Below are 18,479 nucleotides of genomic sequence, written 5' to 3' on the forward strand. Positions count from 1 at the left end.
AGTGTTCTTATTGACAGCAGGCCTGCAATAATTACGATTAATGTGACAGATTTGTGTTGTGTACGATGAATGTGCAGAAAGCCATGACCACAAGATGATTTTGACATCCAGGACGTAAAGTGAGATATACAACTCTGAGTCGACCAAGTGACAATTAACATACAAATCAGACTAGCTGGTGGGCATTGTTAACAAAATCCAATAACAATGTGACAAAGAAGAAACATGTTCATTTAGTATGTCGGCCACAAAGGAAATATAGAATTAATGGATTTTTTTTTTCCCCACATATCTGGATCTGTGTAAGATTGAAGTGGCTGACAACATATCAACAGAATCAGAATCAGTGTGAAATGTTGCACTTTTCAGAATTATCATTTTTAAGTTCATTATTGTAACTCAGAGCGTGAATATCTTATGACAGAAAAAATAACAAGTTGGTTCTGAATATCTTATGACACTGATCCGAAAAAATAACAAGTTGGTTCTCTGATTGATGTTTTAATATCTATTAACGGTGCTTCATTTGTGTCAGTTTCTCTACAAATAAAAGAAAACTGCCACATTGTTAGTAATTTGGAGACTTGCCTTGTTCAGTGGAGGGGGGGGAGAGAATCGCTTTCATGAGAATCACTCAAGTGCTGTCAGTTCATGGGAAATATTACTTAAGACCACTTGATTACAGTGGAGAAACAGTCTGTTTTTTTCCAGTTGTATTGAAGTCTTTCTTTCAGTTCATTGTGTTGACATGTTTTGTTAGACTTTGAATATTTTCTTTATGTAGACAGACAATTTTGCTACAATTCACCTTCAGAGACAGTCTCAAATTTGAAGGCTAACTTCTGTCCGGATGTCACAGTCTGCCATTTTACTGAAAGAAAAGCTTCAAGTTGAGAGTTCTTGAGTATCCACGTTGCTTTTAAACAGAGTTATGTTACTCCCCTAGTTGCCAAGCTGAGGAAATCAGATGCAGAAATAAGTGGTATAACAGAACTTTGGCAGCCACAGACGGTTTGAATATATCTGATATACTGTAGGCTTTGAAGATAGAGCCTGAAGTTAATTGTGGTTGTCAGGATAAGTGCATGATGTTAGACAAAAATCCAGAGTTGAACAGGAGAACATGCCAGGGTGTGTGTGTGTGTGTGTGTGTGTGTGTGTGTGTGTGTGTGTGTGTGTGTGTGTGTGTGTGTGTGTGTGTGTGTGTGTGTGTGTGTGTGTGTGTGTGTGTGTGTGTGTGTGTGTCAGAGCTCATAATGAAATAAAAGCTAAAAGCTAATTGGTTGTCAGTTGAAATGGTAATTTTAATGTCTGTACTGAATATAAGAAACGAGTGTTCTGCTCTATCATCCACTGTACCAACTTGTGTCACTGCAAAGCTGAAGTGCAACCAGATAAATGGCACAAAGAGAAAACTTATATGAGGTAGTTTATATTTAAGCAGCACAGCTGTGGTGGCCAAAAGCCATTCACTGCATCCCCTTGTGGGTTGCTTCCAAGCCCATCTGAAGAAAATATGATGTCACTATCTTCCTGCAGACACATTTAATTTTTAGCAGTGTGGGGTCTCTCCTGAACCTCAGACTCCGATGCATCCCAGGATGTTCATTACTGGATTTTAATAGACTACAATGCAATTTCAAATGATGGACTAAACCACACTATGTGAGTAAATAGGTAATTTATGGTTATACTAAACATATATTTGAGGTCCTAGATTTCAGCACATCAAAGACTACTTTTAAAATGAAATGGGTTATACAATATCAGCAAAACAACAAAGACTTATTTGGTGTAAATTAAAATGCAACCTCTGAATTGACAGAAGGAGATAAAAAAAAAAAAAAATAATAATAATAATAATTCTATAAGCAAGGGTTGCTAGCTTGTCCACAGTCACACCAATGCATTCTGGGACGGTAAATTATCTCTGACATTTTTTTTTATCAAACATTGTTATAATATGGAACAATGTTAGTTCCTTAATTATTATATGAGGACAGATATGTACCACTTAACCATATATAATTTTATATTGACAAAATAACCACAAAAACTATCAAAATCAAATTGCTATTTTTCACATCTACAAACATTTAAATGTTCCTAATTATTTTTTACTTAAAATGCTTGTTTTTTCAATAAAATCATATTTGTTTTTTTAGAAAATATTGTAATGTAAAAAAAAAGAAAAAAAAAAAAGAATATAGTATTGTATTGACAAATCTGAGATATCAGTCGCGGAACCTTGTTACGCTGGAATTTGTTCCTACACGGTATTATATTTAGAGACACAACTTCATTTCCTGTTAGAATTCACAACAGAGCCGACACACAGGAGCTAATTAATTTTAGCAGCCTTTGAACAGTAAACGTTAATGTAGCATAAATACTTAGGACCAATAATGATTCCTTACACTGTCAACATCAAACTCGCGGCTCGGACGTTGACCGGCACTCTCAATTTGCAGAATAAAACCGCTGTAGATTGGTGAGTACTGCACCTTTACCGCGAGCATAACACGGCATCTGGTCAATTCAGACAAGATACGCGATTGGCAGGTGGTACTAACAAGTCGTTATTGGTTTGTCAACATGTTATTTACTTTTATTGCTTTGCAGAAAGTTACCACTGTTAACTGCTGCTAAAAAAACCCACCACGTGAGCTTTCCTGAACAGACAGATCAGCATGCAGGGTGCACAGTGTCATGTGATGTGACGTGTTGCTGGGCCTGATGAATTCCTTCAGCTCTCTCTTCCTCAGTAAATCATTTGAGACTGACTGCAGTGTGACTTCATCTCAATGATGTCTGGTCTGTGGTAAAACTCGCTTGAAGAGACCAGACATGTTATCGTGAATGACAAGAGCTGCGCAGTAACCATGTTGTATTGCACATACATGAAGCTGACAGTAAATCCTTTGTTACATTTTGTAATATGCACAACCAAGATATTTCATTTTGCTTCATTCATATTTGATTCTCATTGGAAATGTTATATGCCTCATCCAGGTAGACAGCATGTGATTCAGATGAAAAATAAGGGTTGTTTCATCATTTTGTAGCAGCTTTTTTTTATTTATTTATTTGATCCAATTCTTCTGGTTCATTGTAGAGTCACACACTTCTCCCAACTGTAAACTATATCTGCCTGTTGCATCAGGACTCAGTCATTGAGGGTGTATGATATCACAATCATTTTGATCAAATACCTCAGTATTGATATTGCAATGATCTCGTAGGGATAATAATTTATGCTTTAACAAAATATTTACAAAATACGATTTTTGATAAATAAATAATTAGTAATGACTAAGTGGGTATTGACAAATAACAGAAGAGCTGAACACAGTCTAGTAAATTCAGAGAATCCCATCACATTGCTGTAATGCAGTATTTAAAACCAGGAAACCATATTATGAAATTATGATATCCAAAATCCAGGACGATATCTAGTTTGACATCACAATATGATAAAATATTGATCTATCTTCCGGCCATTGTTGATAAGTACAAATGGCATCTTTGGCATACTAGAGTTTTCCAATTTGTTGTGGACTTGAGTTGTGAGTCTTGTGCGGTCTTAATGTGGACCAGCCACACATCCATGGATATGTACTCACGCTGACATATAAACGTACAGGAAATTGAAATACAGACACAATTTCAAGTAATCATTTATTTATTTGTATTGGAAAGGGTATACAAACCAATGTCAGACCAAATGGAGACATGAGTTTAGTGACTTTCTTCTTAATTTGTTACCCTCCTCTTACTCACATTCTGTCTGGTTTTCATTCCCTGAAGGGGTTGCCAAGGCCTGATAGCCCAGGGATGTCACTCCAGTATTCTCATAATCGATCCAAAGACATCCCAGACCATCCAGGTGCTGGAGAGACACAAAGCAAATGTGGTCAAGGTGAGTCCCAAAAGGAAACACGTTTTCATCTGTTTACTTGTTTATCTCCACAGGCTGCAAGTAATTTAAAAAAAAAATTGTTTTTCATTCAGTTACTCATAAATGATGAATCCCTTAATCTGTACAGCGTAGCGGATTCAATTCATATTTGGGGCACCATTTTCTGTTTAGCAGAAACCATCAAGATTGAATTTTAATAGGCTTTATCGGCCGAAATAAAAGTGATCAGTCAACATAGCCTGAACCGTGATTTCTACATTCAGGGATTTCCTTCAAAATCTTCTAGGAAATCCACAAAAACTAGTGCTTGGTCAATAAGGATATTTATTGAAAATATTTACACCAAGAATAAACTATATGAATATTGATTGTAGTTATGGATCATGGATGTGATGAACAGGATTTCTGAGCGATAGCGCAGTGACGGTGGGAACAAATAATACTTAGGTTATGAATACGGAGCTAGTTCCTGACGTAAATTAGAGATTATGAATTTGGAATTGGATAAATCAGCTGTCAGACATCAACCCAATGGATCAAAGTACTCAGATAGATTCTGCCTACTGGAGGGTGGTCCCATCTTTACTGGACGTGGTCCCAGTCGTCCAGACAAGCCTCTTTCTTGCGGACCTCCGTGCAGATGTCAGAGCCTGGAGTTTGGCGCTGCGCTGTCGGTGTTCACTCCCGCAGCAGGCTTCTTCTGCTGGTACCGTTGGGTCTTGTTGAGGATCGACGACCAGCGTGTAGCGATGCAGCAGCTGTCAGCTTTGGCAAAATGGATCTTCTGAGCTTTGTCCGGGTTGAGAGATGGCTGGATTTATTCTGACTAGATTATCAAAAACACTTCTTATAAGCGGAGCAGAGAGAGAGAATAAAACAACGGCGTGGTCGGTTCCAGGCAATAATTAAACTCAATTCAACTTAATTAAAAGTATGCGTTCTTCATTTGTCTTAAAGTTTACTTGGGGTTAATAAGAAATATAGAGCGTGGTAACTCTAAGAAGATCAGAAAGTGCGAGATTAATTTAAACGGAGAGGGATTAATGATCAAAATTAAGCGTAGTTAGAAGAAAAGAAAAAGCCCCCTTCAGTCTGAGGTTTACATTGTGTGTGTACAGTGTCAGGTAAATCTAATTTCCAGGCCTGCGAGCATGATTTGTGACATCACAAATAGTTTGGAAGCCTTTTGTGGTCCAATTTAGCTTCCGCAAGTATGATGTGGAAACTTGAGACCTCGAGAGCACATATACTGAAGATGGACCTCACAGGGAAGTGTGAGACATGTTGTGTCCAGCAGTAAAACTTCTGAAATGAAACATATTTACGTATTCATAGAATCTGGAATTTGTAAGTATTGAGAAGGAGCAGATGTCATTTTCAGGATTTAGGAAAAAAAATTGTGGAAAATCTGTAACTGCCACAAATTATAATTCAAAGTAGAGTATTTTATATACATTATGAAACATATCTGGAGGGGATGTTTAAGTTTTAAGTTGAAGATTTAGAGTTGTTCAGTTGGTCTGATTAATGTAAAAAGAATACAGTTTTTTGACATTTGGCTCACATCTTTTTCCCATTAAGTTTTTTTTTTTTTTTTTAATCACAAAATGTATTTATTAGATGTCTGATTGTTCAGAGAAAAACACATATTTAATTTAGCCCGTATGTAAGCTTACTGCATATATATTGTATGTCCTCTTCTTCCTATATTTGCTAAATAACACACACCTTCAAGCCTCCGTGTTAGCCCGACCTTGAGCCAAGTAGTTTTAGGCTTTGGCAGACAGATTCAGCTCTGCTTCAATGTCTAAAAGAACACCACCAATTCTGATAAAGGTTACCGCTGAACTGATGGAGAATCCTCTTGTGTCTATGTCTGTGTGTGTACGTGTGTGTACGTGTGTATGTGTGTACGTCTGGGCATCTGTGTATGTGTGGGTGTGTGTATGTCTGTATGTGTGTGTATGTGTTTGTGTGTGTTTTTGTGTTTGTGTGGGCGTGTGTGTGTGTATGTGTGTGTTTGTGTATGTGTGGGCGTGTGTGTGTGTGTGTGTGTGTGTGTGTGTGTATGTGTGTGTTTGTGTATGTGTGGGCGTGTGTGTGTATGTATGTGTGTGTGTTTGTGTATATGTGTGTGTTGTGTATGTGTGGGCGTGTGTATGTGTTTGTGTGTGTGTGTGTATGTATGTATGTGTGTGTGTGTGTGTGTGTGTGTGTGTGTGTGTGTGTGTGTGTGTGTGTGTGTGTGTGTGTGTGTGTGTGTGTGTGTGTGTGTGTGTGTGTGTGTGTGTGTGTGTGTGTGTGTGCATGTGTATTGTATGTATATGCATGTGTATGTATGTGTGTGTGTGGGCATGTGTATGTGTGTATGTGTATGTGTGTTTGTGTGTTTTGCAGAAAGCCATATAATGGGCAATAAATTCTCCAGTGATTATCAGTGGCAGGACTCCGTCCGAGGCTTTCATTCCTCACTCTAAAGCACGCTTTAATCTTGTAAAGCACCGCAGCCACAGCAGCGGGCCATTCTTCACCACCTAGCCTGACATAAGGAAGCTTGCTGAATAAAAAAAGACAAAGAAGTAGCCACAGTAAAGAGCATGGCTGTTCAGGAACAAATACCCAGGCATAATCAATTATTTAAAGAGCAGCCTGTGTTGGAGTCGTTTGTCTTTTTGGGTGTAGAAATTGCCTCGGCTACCTTTCGATGTTGTGTTTCATACAGGCCCTGTAGTATCTCGTTGCTTCAGTTTTCTTTCGTCCCTCAGCTGCCTTAAGTGAAATTCACCATCTTCTATTTAAGAAAAAAAAAAGCCTCTGTTGTTGAGTGTCTGACAAACTTTCTGCTGAGAAATGTGGAAGTCTCACAGCGTCCCCACAGACTGCCAGATGCTTAATTAGTGTCTTTGTGTCGGCAGGTGAAATGGTCCAGGGAAAATTACTACCATAACTTGAGCTCGCCCTACTGTCTGCGGCTGGCCTCGGGAGACGCCTCGGGGAAGATCATAGTGTGGGATGTGGTCAGCGGCACTGCCCACTGCGAGATCCAGGAGCACTCCAAACCTATTCAGGGTGAGAGATCTTCCAGAAAACCAATCATTTACATTTGGACTGAGTCTTTGTCAGCTCTCTACCGTAATGGGACTTTATTCTGGCAGCCCTGCCAAGAAGAAATGTTGAGCTGTTGCTCTGCTGTTGACTATTTGTTTTCATTAAGAAGCTGTTACTGCCACTCCTGCTGGCGCACACTGAGCCTCCATCCTCTTCATTGCCACCCTCCTTCTTCTCTTTCTCTGTCAGACTTGGAGTGGTTGTGGAATCAGGACGCGTCTCGTGATCTCCTGCTAGCCGTCCACCCCCCCAACTACATAGTTCTGTGGAACGGAGACACGGGGACGAAGCTGTGGAAAAAGAGCTACGCTGAGAACATCCTCTCCTTTTCCTTTGACCCCTTTGACCCTTCTAACATGGCATGTAGGTGAACAAAATACTGTCCAAAGTTCAGCCTTATTTCAGCCTCTGTTTGACTTTTTCCAGTTTCCCACCCACACATACAGGTCACGTCTCTTGTAGAGCTCTTAGTTTTACAGTTCAACAACTTCAGTATGCCTGAACATATCAGAAGTTGTGCTGAAGACTGTGCTTCCTCCTGAGAGATGCTCTGTATTCTAGTCTGCCAACTACTGAACCGTTAGTAACATTCTCTCAAGTGACAGATGCAAAGTTGCTAACAGAGTACTGACGGTTTGTCAAGCCGTGACAAGCAAACGCATCTTCATAATGTTCTTTTGTTCTTCATTCTCTGCAGTGCTGACCAGCGAGGGAATAGTCTTCATCACAGACTTTTCCCACTCCAAACCACCAGGCAGCGCTGGTAAAAAGGTCTACATCGCCAGCCCTCATGCAAGTCCAGCGCACACCAAACCTGCACCTGCTGCTGCTCCGGCTCCCACCGGCGCCAAGAAGGCCCTCAATAAGGTCAAAGTGCTCATCACCAATGAAAAACCCACGTAAGAAACACTTAATTCTATTTTCACTTGCACAACTGTAGTGTAGCATGTTTTTGATGTTTCTATAGGAGCACATTGAAATGTTCTTCACAGTTACATACCCTGCTGATTGTGAGGATTTGACCTTTTGCCCCTCACATTTCCTGGTTGTCTGTGTTTCTCTGGCGCCACTGTGGATAGTCCTGACCAATTAGGTTGATGTTGGCCTATTAACTATACCTATTCTAATCGACAATAGAAGTGTCTTATAATTGATCAAAGTGTCCAAATTTCATTTCAACATTGACAAATGTGGCCACCAATTCATGTGCCATCTATACAATACATGTATTGCATTGTTTAAAACCATTTGTAAAATATCTGCCCATCCATCAGTCTTAAAAATCTGCTACAACTTTGTCTGCTTTCCAAATACAGTCCTTTTCAGTTGCACTCCAATAACTGAGTGAATGACATTACTGAAGGTCAAATGGGTTGAGTTTAGCCTCAGAGCAATTGCATCCATGTGCCTTTGACCTCTAGGGAATGTGCACTTGTCAGCCTGCATTAATTGTATTATGTCCTCTGATGTTGGATGACACATTCAGACACTGGGTATGTCTTAATTTATTAATAAAAGAGTAATATGCCATAGATAGAAATGTAAAATTCAAAATAAAGATGAAGTATTAGAGCACATTGACACGGTAATGTTCTATTTTGTTGAATTAGTTGTCAACAGGTTGAGTCAGCGTTTTTGCATCTTGGTTTGTTGAAATGTTGCTGCTCAGCGTTGTCCACATTTAGCTTTTTCTCTTTGTTTAACTTGTGTTGTTCTTCCTCTTTTTACTGGTAAGTTAAATGACCTGTTGAAAGTCAACTGTTACTGCTTTTCTGTTTGGGAGTAGTGGCACAAAGCAAAACCGTCTGTCAAATCTGTAACAGACTATGATTAGTAATCGTGGAGTTGTTTTCATTTTGGGTTGGAAGAACTGGTTTGTTCATTCGTTTCTTAGTTGTAGCGTTTGGTGTACCGATTAATCTTTTTTCAATCAAAGTTAGTTAACTGTCATATTAGTTAAAGGGTGACTTCATCATGTTTTCAACACGCTTTCTTTTATTATAGAATATATTTTCCCTCCCTTTTCATTCAACTGAAAAACTCCTCCAACATATATCATCTGGAGGAGTTTTCCAGACACTACTTAAAACTTCAGACTGTACTTCCATGTCTTTCACTGGCCCACCTCCACATAAACCAGAGTCAAGCCTCACCAATAGCAGCGACCTGGCAAGCAGCCTTGGCAGAATTGGCTTGCAGAGCATTTGAACTGGTAGAGTTTTCTCTGTTTTATGTTCTGTTCTATTTTATGGCACTAGTGTCTTTCCAGCGGTGAAATTCATCTTAACACCGAGATTTGCTGCTAAATCAAGTCAAAGGTCAGGGGACGAAGAAACTACAGAAGAATAGGGAAGGATTTGTTCTGTTGGCAGATTTACTTAATTAATTTTTAATACTTAAACACACAAGAACTAGTGACTTATATACTAAGTCACTACTGCGGCCGTGTTAACGTGAAGCTGGAGATAAAAGCCGCCTGCAGAAGCTCTGCTGTTTTCTGTTACAGTTTTTAATAATGAGAGTGTCTGACTTGTGCTTGGATTAAGAGGGTGTCTCAGTTGTTATGCCATTTAATGACAAACTTAAAATTGTGTAAGACATTCATTTACAAAAAGTTTCAACAGATCAGAAAGCAAAGATGTGTTTGATGTGCTGGCTGCGCTTCTTGCCTTGTGACTGTCAAACAGGCTTATTTATAGCAGCAGCCTCTCAGTCCACCCACCCAACCAGCTCTAATAACAAACACCATTAATCTTACTCGTCTTCATCCTCTCTCCTGCCTCTCCCGTCCTGTCTGTTTCACTCTTTGTGTCCTCTATGGGTATGTGACATCTTCCTTCCTCACCTTTCGCGCTGTGTGTAGTTGCTCTTTAAAGAGCTGAATTCTTTCGGTGTGCTTTTGTCTGTGTGTCGGTTTCGGGTGTTTATCATGTTCAGTGTTACAGTATCTCTCCTCTCTGGCTCTGTCTGCCAGGGGTTGATAGATGGGCGATCTAAACAAGACTTTGCTCTCTGTTATCAGAAACTCACTGAATACTGTACTATATCGCCCACATTAGTGTCTCATCACGCAGCCATTAATCTGGTTGTTAGCGAATGCAGATTTGGTTCCTTTATCAAGTTGACAGAAAATGGCTTCCCGCTCAGACTCGACCACACGCACGCACGCACGCACGCACGCACGCACGCACACACACACACACACACACACACACACAAACAAACAAACCAACCCAAACACACACATACACACAATTTACTTTTAAACTGTCTGAAATATTTATGAATAAACTAAAAGAACAATAAATATTTTTTGCGCAGGCAGTTAGGTTTTAGTTGTTCAAATTTAACTCCTTGTTGATTTTGTGAGACCAGTGGTTTCTATGGTAACTACTAGAGGTCCCAGAGTCCTGGTGGTAGCAAACACTTTTTGAGCAGTTCATTTGTTCGACAAACGGCAAAAGGGCAACTGGTGGATTCATTTCCAGCAGTGGTGGAAGACGTATTCAGAGCTTTACTTTAGTAAAAGCACAAATTCAGCAACGTGAAAATACTCCAATACATGTAAAAGTCTTGCAGGAAAAATCCTAGTAAAAGTACTGACGTACAGAAGTATTAGCAGCAAAATGTTGTTTAACTACTAAAGTAAAAATACTGGTTGGTCCCGCTGATATTTTTACATAGATATCATTTGATTTTTGATACTAAAGCATCAGTGTGTGAGCAGCATGTTACTGTTGTAGCTGCTGCAGGTGGAGCTGGTTTGAACTACTTTGTATGCAGTTTTATATCCAGGGACTGCAGGTAAATGTGAGGCGTTGTCAGAGGATTACTGAAAAGAGTTTTGATTCACAAATCTGCCTTCAGTTTTTCTCTCATCTTTGATCTTTTCCTGAGATATTGGATAATTTGAAGATTTATTGAAATTAACTATTTGAGAAGTTTAAAGCGAGAAAAAAAAAATCACTATTTGATGGAGCTTTGAAAAACTTGTGGACATCTGAATTGTCACTTTGACGACGCACTGCTCTTTGTAAGACATCAAAAGCCAAAATCATTGGAAATTACACAAAGAGAGCATGAAAGAGCACCTAATCAAACCCTGAAATGTATCAAACTATTTAATAAAAGTCACTAAAGATCAACTATGTAAGGTTCTCAAATACCATAACTGAATGAAGCAGGTGAGATTCACTGAATTATATGTTGTAAAAATGTGTTTTTGTCTGTTGCTGATGTGGTGATTTGTAAGTTTGAATTTTAGATTTATGTTTTTTTTCTGTCCGTACTGACGTCTCCAGCTGCTGCTGGAGCTGCAATTATGCACATATTTTGTGTTCATGTGCACATCTAAGCCAAATTCATAATTTATGCTGCACTGTCTTCCATGATGAAGCTGTGTCAATGTATTCTGTATTGTCTTGATATCAGAAGCTCAAGCTGAACAGACTGCATAATGTATAAACTTTGTGATAGACTTTCATGTCCATTAGGTCATTTATCATTTATTTAATGTCATTGGATAATAGAAGCTGGGGACTTACTGCTATTTACTGCTATTTTATTGCTTTTCTATTGTTCTATTTTATTCTATTATTTTATTCTATTATTTCTATTATTATCTTATTGCTTCTGTATGCTGCTGTAGCGAAAAAATTTCCCCTCAGGGATTAATAAAGTAAATACCTACCTACCTACCTACCTACTTCTTAAAAACCTCACTGATCTGAGGAAGCCTCCTGTGCTACCAAACACAGTCTTCCCAACTCTCTCTGTTTGTATGTGCCCATATGTACAGCATGCATGCAGTAGTCTCTAACCGTGTGTGATCCACCAACTGCAGCTGCCTTCATATGTTATTCACAGTTTCAGAGAGAGATGTGAGAGTATGTGATGTTTTGGTAATTGGACAGCTGAATATCTGAGGGTCCCGTGACCTTTTTCTTTTTCAGTTTTTTCCCTCTTTGTGTCTAAAGATCTGTTGCTTTCTGTTTTGTGTCTAAGACACAGAACTCTCTCGCTGTTTCTTTTTGATGTTTTGCCTTTGGTGGCGCAGACATTTTAACCCCCCCCTATCTCCTCTTTCCTCGCCAGACTTCAGTAAGCTGGTAACGGTGTGATTTAGTCCACTAACTCCCAAAAGTTCCCCATTGAGTCCAGTTTATCTGTTAAACTTCCCCCTGATGATAATGATCTCCACTGTGTTATAAAGTTTGTCTCCCCTTTATTTGATCTCATTGTGACCTGCAGGAATAAAGCTGTAGGAATGAGTTATGGCCACCGCCCCGCTCATAGATTGTGTGAAAATCAGGCCTCAATTCCTTCTTGGCTGAACTGCAAAGTGTTTGTGACTGCTTTGTTGCCACATGGACAGATCAAACTGGGCTGCTGCCATGGATAATAGTATTTGTCATTAATTTAAACACAAAGTTGTTGCAAACAACGAACTAGATTCACATTTTCAAACTCCAAGAATAAAACAAAAGAAATTCTATCTGACGCCTCCAATATCTGATAAAGTCATCAGCCTTCCATCATGAAACCTGATACACTTTTAAATTTTCCCTCATTTGCCTGTGACTCACGACAGTAATAACTAATTCATTCAGCCGAGGACATGAATACATATCAAGTTGATCTTAGAAATAAGAGTGTTTTTTTATTAAACTTGTTTTAGGACTTTCAAATGAAGCATCACATTGGTGTACATAATATTAGCATATTTCATATGCATGTGTTGTCGGTGCACCAGAGTCTAATTATTTGGTATCTTTGGTGATTTGTCTGCTGAATAAGAGCGGCAGTGCATCCTTTTATCTCTAGTCGTTGCCATTTACATTTTGCCTCTTCAAACATGTTTTGTGTGCAGCATATTGAGTTTAAAACAAGTATGCAAAACCAGAGATAGATTAATTAGTTTCTGGCTTATCTTTTTCCTGTAAATAAAGACTTTATCCTGTCAGGAAAACAACCTGACGCTGTGATTAATTGTCTTTTGTTACTACTGTCTTCGCTCTGCTGTGTAGTGCCGAGGCGGTGACGTTGAACGACTGTCTGCAGCTGTCCTATCTGCCATCCAAGAGGAACCACATGCTGCTGCTTTACCCCAGAGAGATTTTGATCCTGGACCTTGAGCTCAGCCAGACGGTGGGTGTGGTGGCCATCGAGCGCTCCGGGGTGCCCTTCATCCAGGTGAGACACTGCGTACATGTACAGCAACTCCTGTTTAATAAGGAATTAAAAACCCCAAGAGTTAACCAGTTTTTGATGGAAAAAAACGTCTAATTTCAAGGTCAGAAATCTGTCACATCAGTCTTTTGTCAAGTATGTCAGAGTGTGATGGAGAGATATCCCCTGTGCATTTGAAAGTTACATAGAAAAACAATTTGCAATATGTTTGTGCTGACATCTTACTTGGTCTAGGTGAGATAAATGAAAGCATGGCTGTGCTGTCTCGCTCTAACGTGCTTCCTACATCACCATCTTTCTCTCTCCTCAAATGAACCCGGCCTCTACTTTTATTGCATTACTCGGAGGGCTTTACCAAAAAAATATGTCTATTTTTATGGATGATTCTTCTAGGAGGCCAATTTCCCCTGCCGTGACTGATAAAGTTCTCAACTTTTCTTGCTCCCTCTGAGCACTCACCTCATCAAGGTGTGACGACTGCACAGCAGGGCCAAGTAGTCCTTGGTTACAGCAAAAAAAAAAAAAAAAAAAAATCTCATCATCCTACATATCGCCTGACTTGTATTTTCTCTCAGTAGTCACCGTTAGCAGCAAGGTTGACCTTTAGGTACCAATTCCCTTCTTTTAGAGTCTGAATTTCTAATTGGAAATTGATGAATGCTGTGGGGGTATTACAAAGAGAATTTGTCACAGCTGCACAGCCAGTAATGGAAGAGAAACTCTCTTATTAATGTTGCTGTGTTCACTCTGCCTTCACTCTCAGCTCTCTGTCTGTCTTTGAAGAAATGAACATTGTGGTGGCCATAATATCCCTGAAACAATGTCCTTAAGTTTCCTGCCTGAATGTACACGAATGGACTAGTTTACTGTCCTTCAGTTTTACTCTACAGTCAGCTAACGTGATCTGCATGTTTGAAATTGTTTTCTGTTTTATATGGTATTGTACTTTCATGAATCATACTTTCTTCGGGTTGACAGTGATCTTGTATAACTAAATGTATTCATGGTTTAATGACACGAAGTGAAAAACAAGCCTTTGTAGTCGTCAAGTAAGTTCTAAAGTCTCCGAGAACAGAGGCAGAGGGGTATTACTCAGCTGCCCAGGCTCCGTCCAGCCAGCGCCTGCCTTCTCTAAGTGTTATAAAGTGCTTGTCGCGAAGCCAATTTGCATGACGGATGACACAGCTTAGCAAAGGTCCACACTGGAGTGTAGAACCTCCGCTGTCAGGTCTGGCACATGGACAAAGTGCATTTGCCAGTTTATCGACTACACGTAGCCTCCAGTCACTCTACTGTAATCCAATACAATCTAATACAAACTCTTATCACTGTGAAGTTGATATTTTACCTTAGATTTTTGACTGTTAATTTTATGCAAAGTATATCATAGTTTAATGAAATGTATTTTCACATAAAATAAACATGCATTTTTGTCCTGCGGCTCTCCATCTAGATTAATTATTGGCCCTTCAAAGGAAAACAATTTGGAAGTCTCTGCATAATAGATTTGCATTCTCTGGAACATAGCATGGCAGCTTGTTGCAGTGCTCAGAGCAAACAGATGTACCACCTGTTCAAGTCCCAGGAAAACAGTTGGCTAACTCGATCACTAGCACACGTCTTCACCTGATCCCCCGACTCCCTCTGTTCAGGTGATTCCCTGCGCCCAGCGGGACGCCCTCTACTGCCTCCATGAGAACGGCTGCATCACACTCCGAGTGTGTCGCTCCACTGCCGCCCCAGAGGAAGCAGCAGGTATGAAACCTGTGTGTGTACAGAGCCAGCTATTTGTACTCCATTCACTCACGAAGCACTCTCACTCCCATGCCGTTCCCAAGTCATCATTTATTCAGCCAAAACTGCACTGCACTCAGAGCCTGTAGCCTTTTTTTCTATGCTCCTGTGGTAATTTAGCCTCTTACTGTCTCATTTATCTTTGGTTTTAGGGTTATAGGCCAGTGGGAGTCCATTGTCTCGCTGAATCTCTCCCTCATTTACTCTACTTGCCATCTCTTCCGCACACATCTCTCTCTACTAATTTGTCTTTTTTCCTGACATTTCCTTTTGACTCACCCCACTAATTTATTTGCTTATTACCTGTCTTCTTTTCTTATCTCCATAAATCGTGACTACTACCTCTTCTTTTTTCCTCTTCTTTTCACTCACACTTACTCAAAAATGGTCTTTTTCTTTTAATCGCGCTGTCTCACACTGTTATCTTCCTTTCCTCTCCCTGTCTCTATTCCTTTTACTTCTGACTTCCACTCGATGTCATATTGTGTTTTATTTTTTATTTGACTTCCTTGTTTGTGTCTCTTTCCATTCACGTGTTCACCAATTTACTCTGATTACATCTCATTTGTTTTTTATCACCTATCATTCTTCTTTCATGTCCCTTCTCTCTTGTCATTCTGTCTCTCCACTACGATACCACTGAACCCCCCTCACCCCCCCCTCTGCTCCTCAGACCCAGAACAGAGTGTCCAGGAGCTTGTGTACGACCTGCGTTCTCAGTGCGACGCCATCCGGGTTACCAAGACAGTCCGGCCATATCGCATGGTGATCTGCCCCGTCAACGAAAACAATGCCGCCCTCATGGTCAGCGACGGCAGAGCCATGCTGTGGGAGCTCAAAGCCCACACTGGCAAGGCTGCGGCCAATCCTAGGTACACACACACACACACACACACACACACACACACACACACACACACACACACACACACACACACACACACACACACACACACACACATAGAAACCCAAGTAATTTTGCAAAGTTATATTACAGTTTTGCAGGTGGTGTCTGATATGGCAGGGAGTGTTATTAGTTAAAAGTTTTACTACTTTGTAAGGAGAGCCAAACTGACTTTAAACTACATAATCCTCTGACCTAAATTTAGTCTTCTCAGTGACTGATGAAGGTTTGTGTGTGTGTGTGTGTGTGTGCGTGTGTGTGTGTGTGTGTGTGTGTGTGTGTGTGTGTGTGTGTGTGTGTGTGTGTGTGTGTGTGTGTGTGTGTGTGTGTGCGTGCGTGCGTGTGTGAGGGGGGGGGGTGGTCGGCTATCATGGATGAGCCCTGCTTTCCTTTGATGGAGCGCTCCCTTGCTGCTTGCTGCTGTTGAGGAGACTTGAGTTTTGTACTTCTCTAAACCAACTTATCTTATTCTGGGCAAGCAAGAGAAATGTACAGCGTTAAACAAAAGACGGGCAGCATGCTTCTGCTTTTTGCCACTTTGTGATGAATTTTCTTATTATAGCCGTGTTTTAATTTGTTTGCTTGAAGTTTCAGACAGGTGAGCTTTCTATTTCAGGACTAATCAGTCGCTGGAAGTTTTCTTTCACACTATTACATGAATTATAATTCTCTGTGTTGTAGTGGTAAACTGAGCTGAGCTTTGTTAGGTTGAGACACTTCACTCTGCTGCACCTGTTCGATTACAAGTCGCGTCCCAGTGGATTCAAGCTTCATCATAGTTTGCAGCAGTCAGGAAAATCTACTTTTCTAGGGATCATCTGCTTTTTTTTTTCACTGAGTAGCATCTGATCAATACACAGAATCAGTACACATGTCGTCTTGTAAAAATGCTACACTGGGTCACAAATTTATTAAAAAGCATATCACATTCATGGTTTGCACAAGCTATATTCATTTATCACTCCCCACTCTCTTGGTTTCTGTAACGGATATGTGCCCTGCTTACAAAATGATTTTTCAGTAATGATCTTTTTCTCCTTCTGTGTGTCAGTTCTGGTCTGTCGCCGCTCTACTCCCCCGTGTCGTTCTGTGGAGCTCCGCTGGGTCCGACCCAGAAGAGGATTCAGGATCTCTCCCTCAACAGCATGATTGGTACGACTACACATCATCATCATCATCATCAATGACATTTAACAAGCACCAGAAATATTGGTGCATCTTACGAAGATAAAGTTTGATGTTTCAAAGACTCGTATCACACGTTTCACTTCTCATTGCATCAAAAGCTTCCTCACTCTTTCTGAGGAAGATGACTTTTGTTTAACAGAAATTGTGAAAACTCAAAAGAATGAAGGAGAGACACTGTCCTTTATTGCATGTGAGTGAGTGTGTGCGTACATGTTTGAGCGTGTGTGTGCATCAGGTCTTATATCTTTGTACCTCTGTGAGTTATGTGGGCCTCGGGGCTTCTCTTCAGATTCTGCTTTAATGTGTGACAGCTGGTTTCTCCTCTGCACTGCACAGCATTATTCTCCAGTCTGAGTGGCTCCACACAAAGAGTCCCATGTGTGCTTGGCCCTTCCTCGCTTTCACATTTTCCTTCTTTTCCATCTTATCCTTTTTGCTTTTCCATCTTGCTGTCTCCTCCCTGTTGATTTAGAAGAAAAGGGCCTATCAAAAGACGAATGTGGATATGAAATAGTAATGAGATGAGGTTTTTTGTTCTTTATGTGTGTTTCTTAATTTTGTTTTTATGTGTGTCAGTTGTATTCCCTGAGAGTGATGCTTGCAGTGGGCCCTGGGGAGGTGGAGCAGTAATTATCCTGGCATAAGAGGGGAGGATTTTGCTGTCTCACCACACACACACACACACACACACACACACACACACACACACACACACACACACACACACACACACACACACACACACACACACACACACACACACACACACACACACACACACACACACACACACAGAGAGAGAGAGACTGGAGTCAGCTTCTGCCCACAGCAGTAGTTCTGCTTGACAGTTGCTGACTAAAGCTCTTGTCATGAGGAAATGTCACTAGCATGCAGGAAAAAGAAAAAACTGACACAAAAAGGGCATCAGACTCGCAAAGGCAAACTGATCATTGCTGTAGGCAAGAGATGCCATGCAGAAAACCAAGTTTACCTCGCTACATATTTTTATTTGCTGCACATCTGCAAACCTGTTGAATGTATATTTATTCTTTGTGGTTTCATTGGAATTTTATCCTCATTTCATTTTATTGGAATTTCGAGCCGCAATGGTATTCATTGAGAAAAACATTACATTTCCAATATAAAGAAGGCTGTTATGAAAACCAAATGGATGTTCAACCTGTTTCATTCAGAACTTCAATGTTGTTGCATCCTGAGAGAATGTCTTATAGCTCTGCAGGTAATACACAAAATGATATGATTGCCAATTTAAAATGTACTCAATGGAGTGATTAACTGTCTGATTGTGAAGGCCTTGGTCATCCAAATCTGTGCTTCTGTAAAAAATAGGAAACGGTATGTTGTGGTTGTCTTTAC

General features: G+C 40.2%; 1 protein-coding gene across 1 annotated transcript in view; it reads left to right on the forward strand.

Moving 5' to 3' along the window:
• The first annotated feature begins 2,303 nt into the window (after positions 1 to 2,303).
• The window catches only part of wdr11 (WD repeat domain 11), a 54,403-nt gene continuing 38,227 nt past the window's right edge, over positions 2,304 to 18,479 (forward strand). The window contains exons 1-9 of the mRNA XM_069690024.1: positions 2,304 to 2,491; positions 3,808 to 3,919; positions 6,835 to 6,988; positions 7,217 to 7,390; positions 7,725 to 7,926; positions 13,054 to 13,219; positions 14,869 to 14,971; positions 15,684 to 15,882; positions 16,966 to 17,066. Of these exons, the coding sequence (XP_069546125.1) occupies positions 2,406 to 2,491; positions 3,808 to 3,919; positions 6,835 to 6,988; positions 7,217 to 7,390; positions 7,725 to 7,926; positions 13,054 to 13,219; positions 14,869 to 14,971; positions 15,684 to 15,882; positions 16,966 to 17,066 (1,297 nt within the window). The 5' untranslated portion in view covers positions 2,304 to 2,405. The remainder of the gene's footprint in view (positions 2,492 to 3,807; positions 3,920 to 6,834; positions 6,989 to 7,216; positions 7,391 to 7,724; positions 7,927 to 13,053; positions 13,220 to 14,868; positions 14,972 to 15,683; positions 15,883 to 16,965; positions 17,067 to 18,479) is intronic.

This window comes from Brachyistius frenatus, unplaced genomic scaffold (genome assembly GCF_029030835.1).
Source record: "Brachyistius frenatus isolate BFR_SWC_R1_liver_20210118 unplaced genomic scaffold, ASM2903083v1 Contig_8, whole genome shotgun sequence".
In the NCBI taxonomy this organism is placed as follows: domain Eukaryota; kingdom Metazoa; phylum Chordata; class Actinopteri; family Embiotocidae; genus Brachyistius; species Brachyistius frenatus.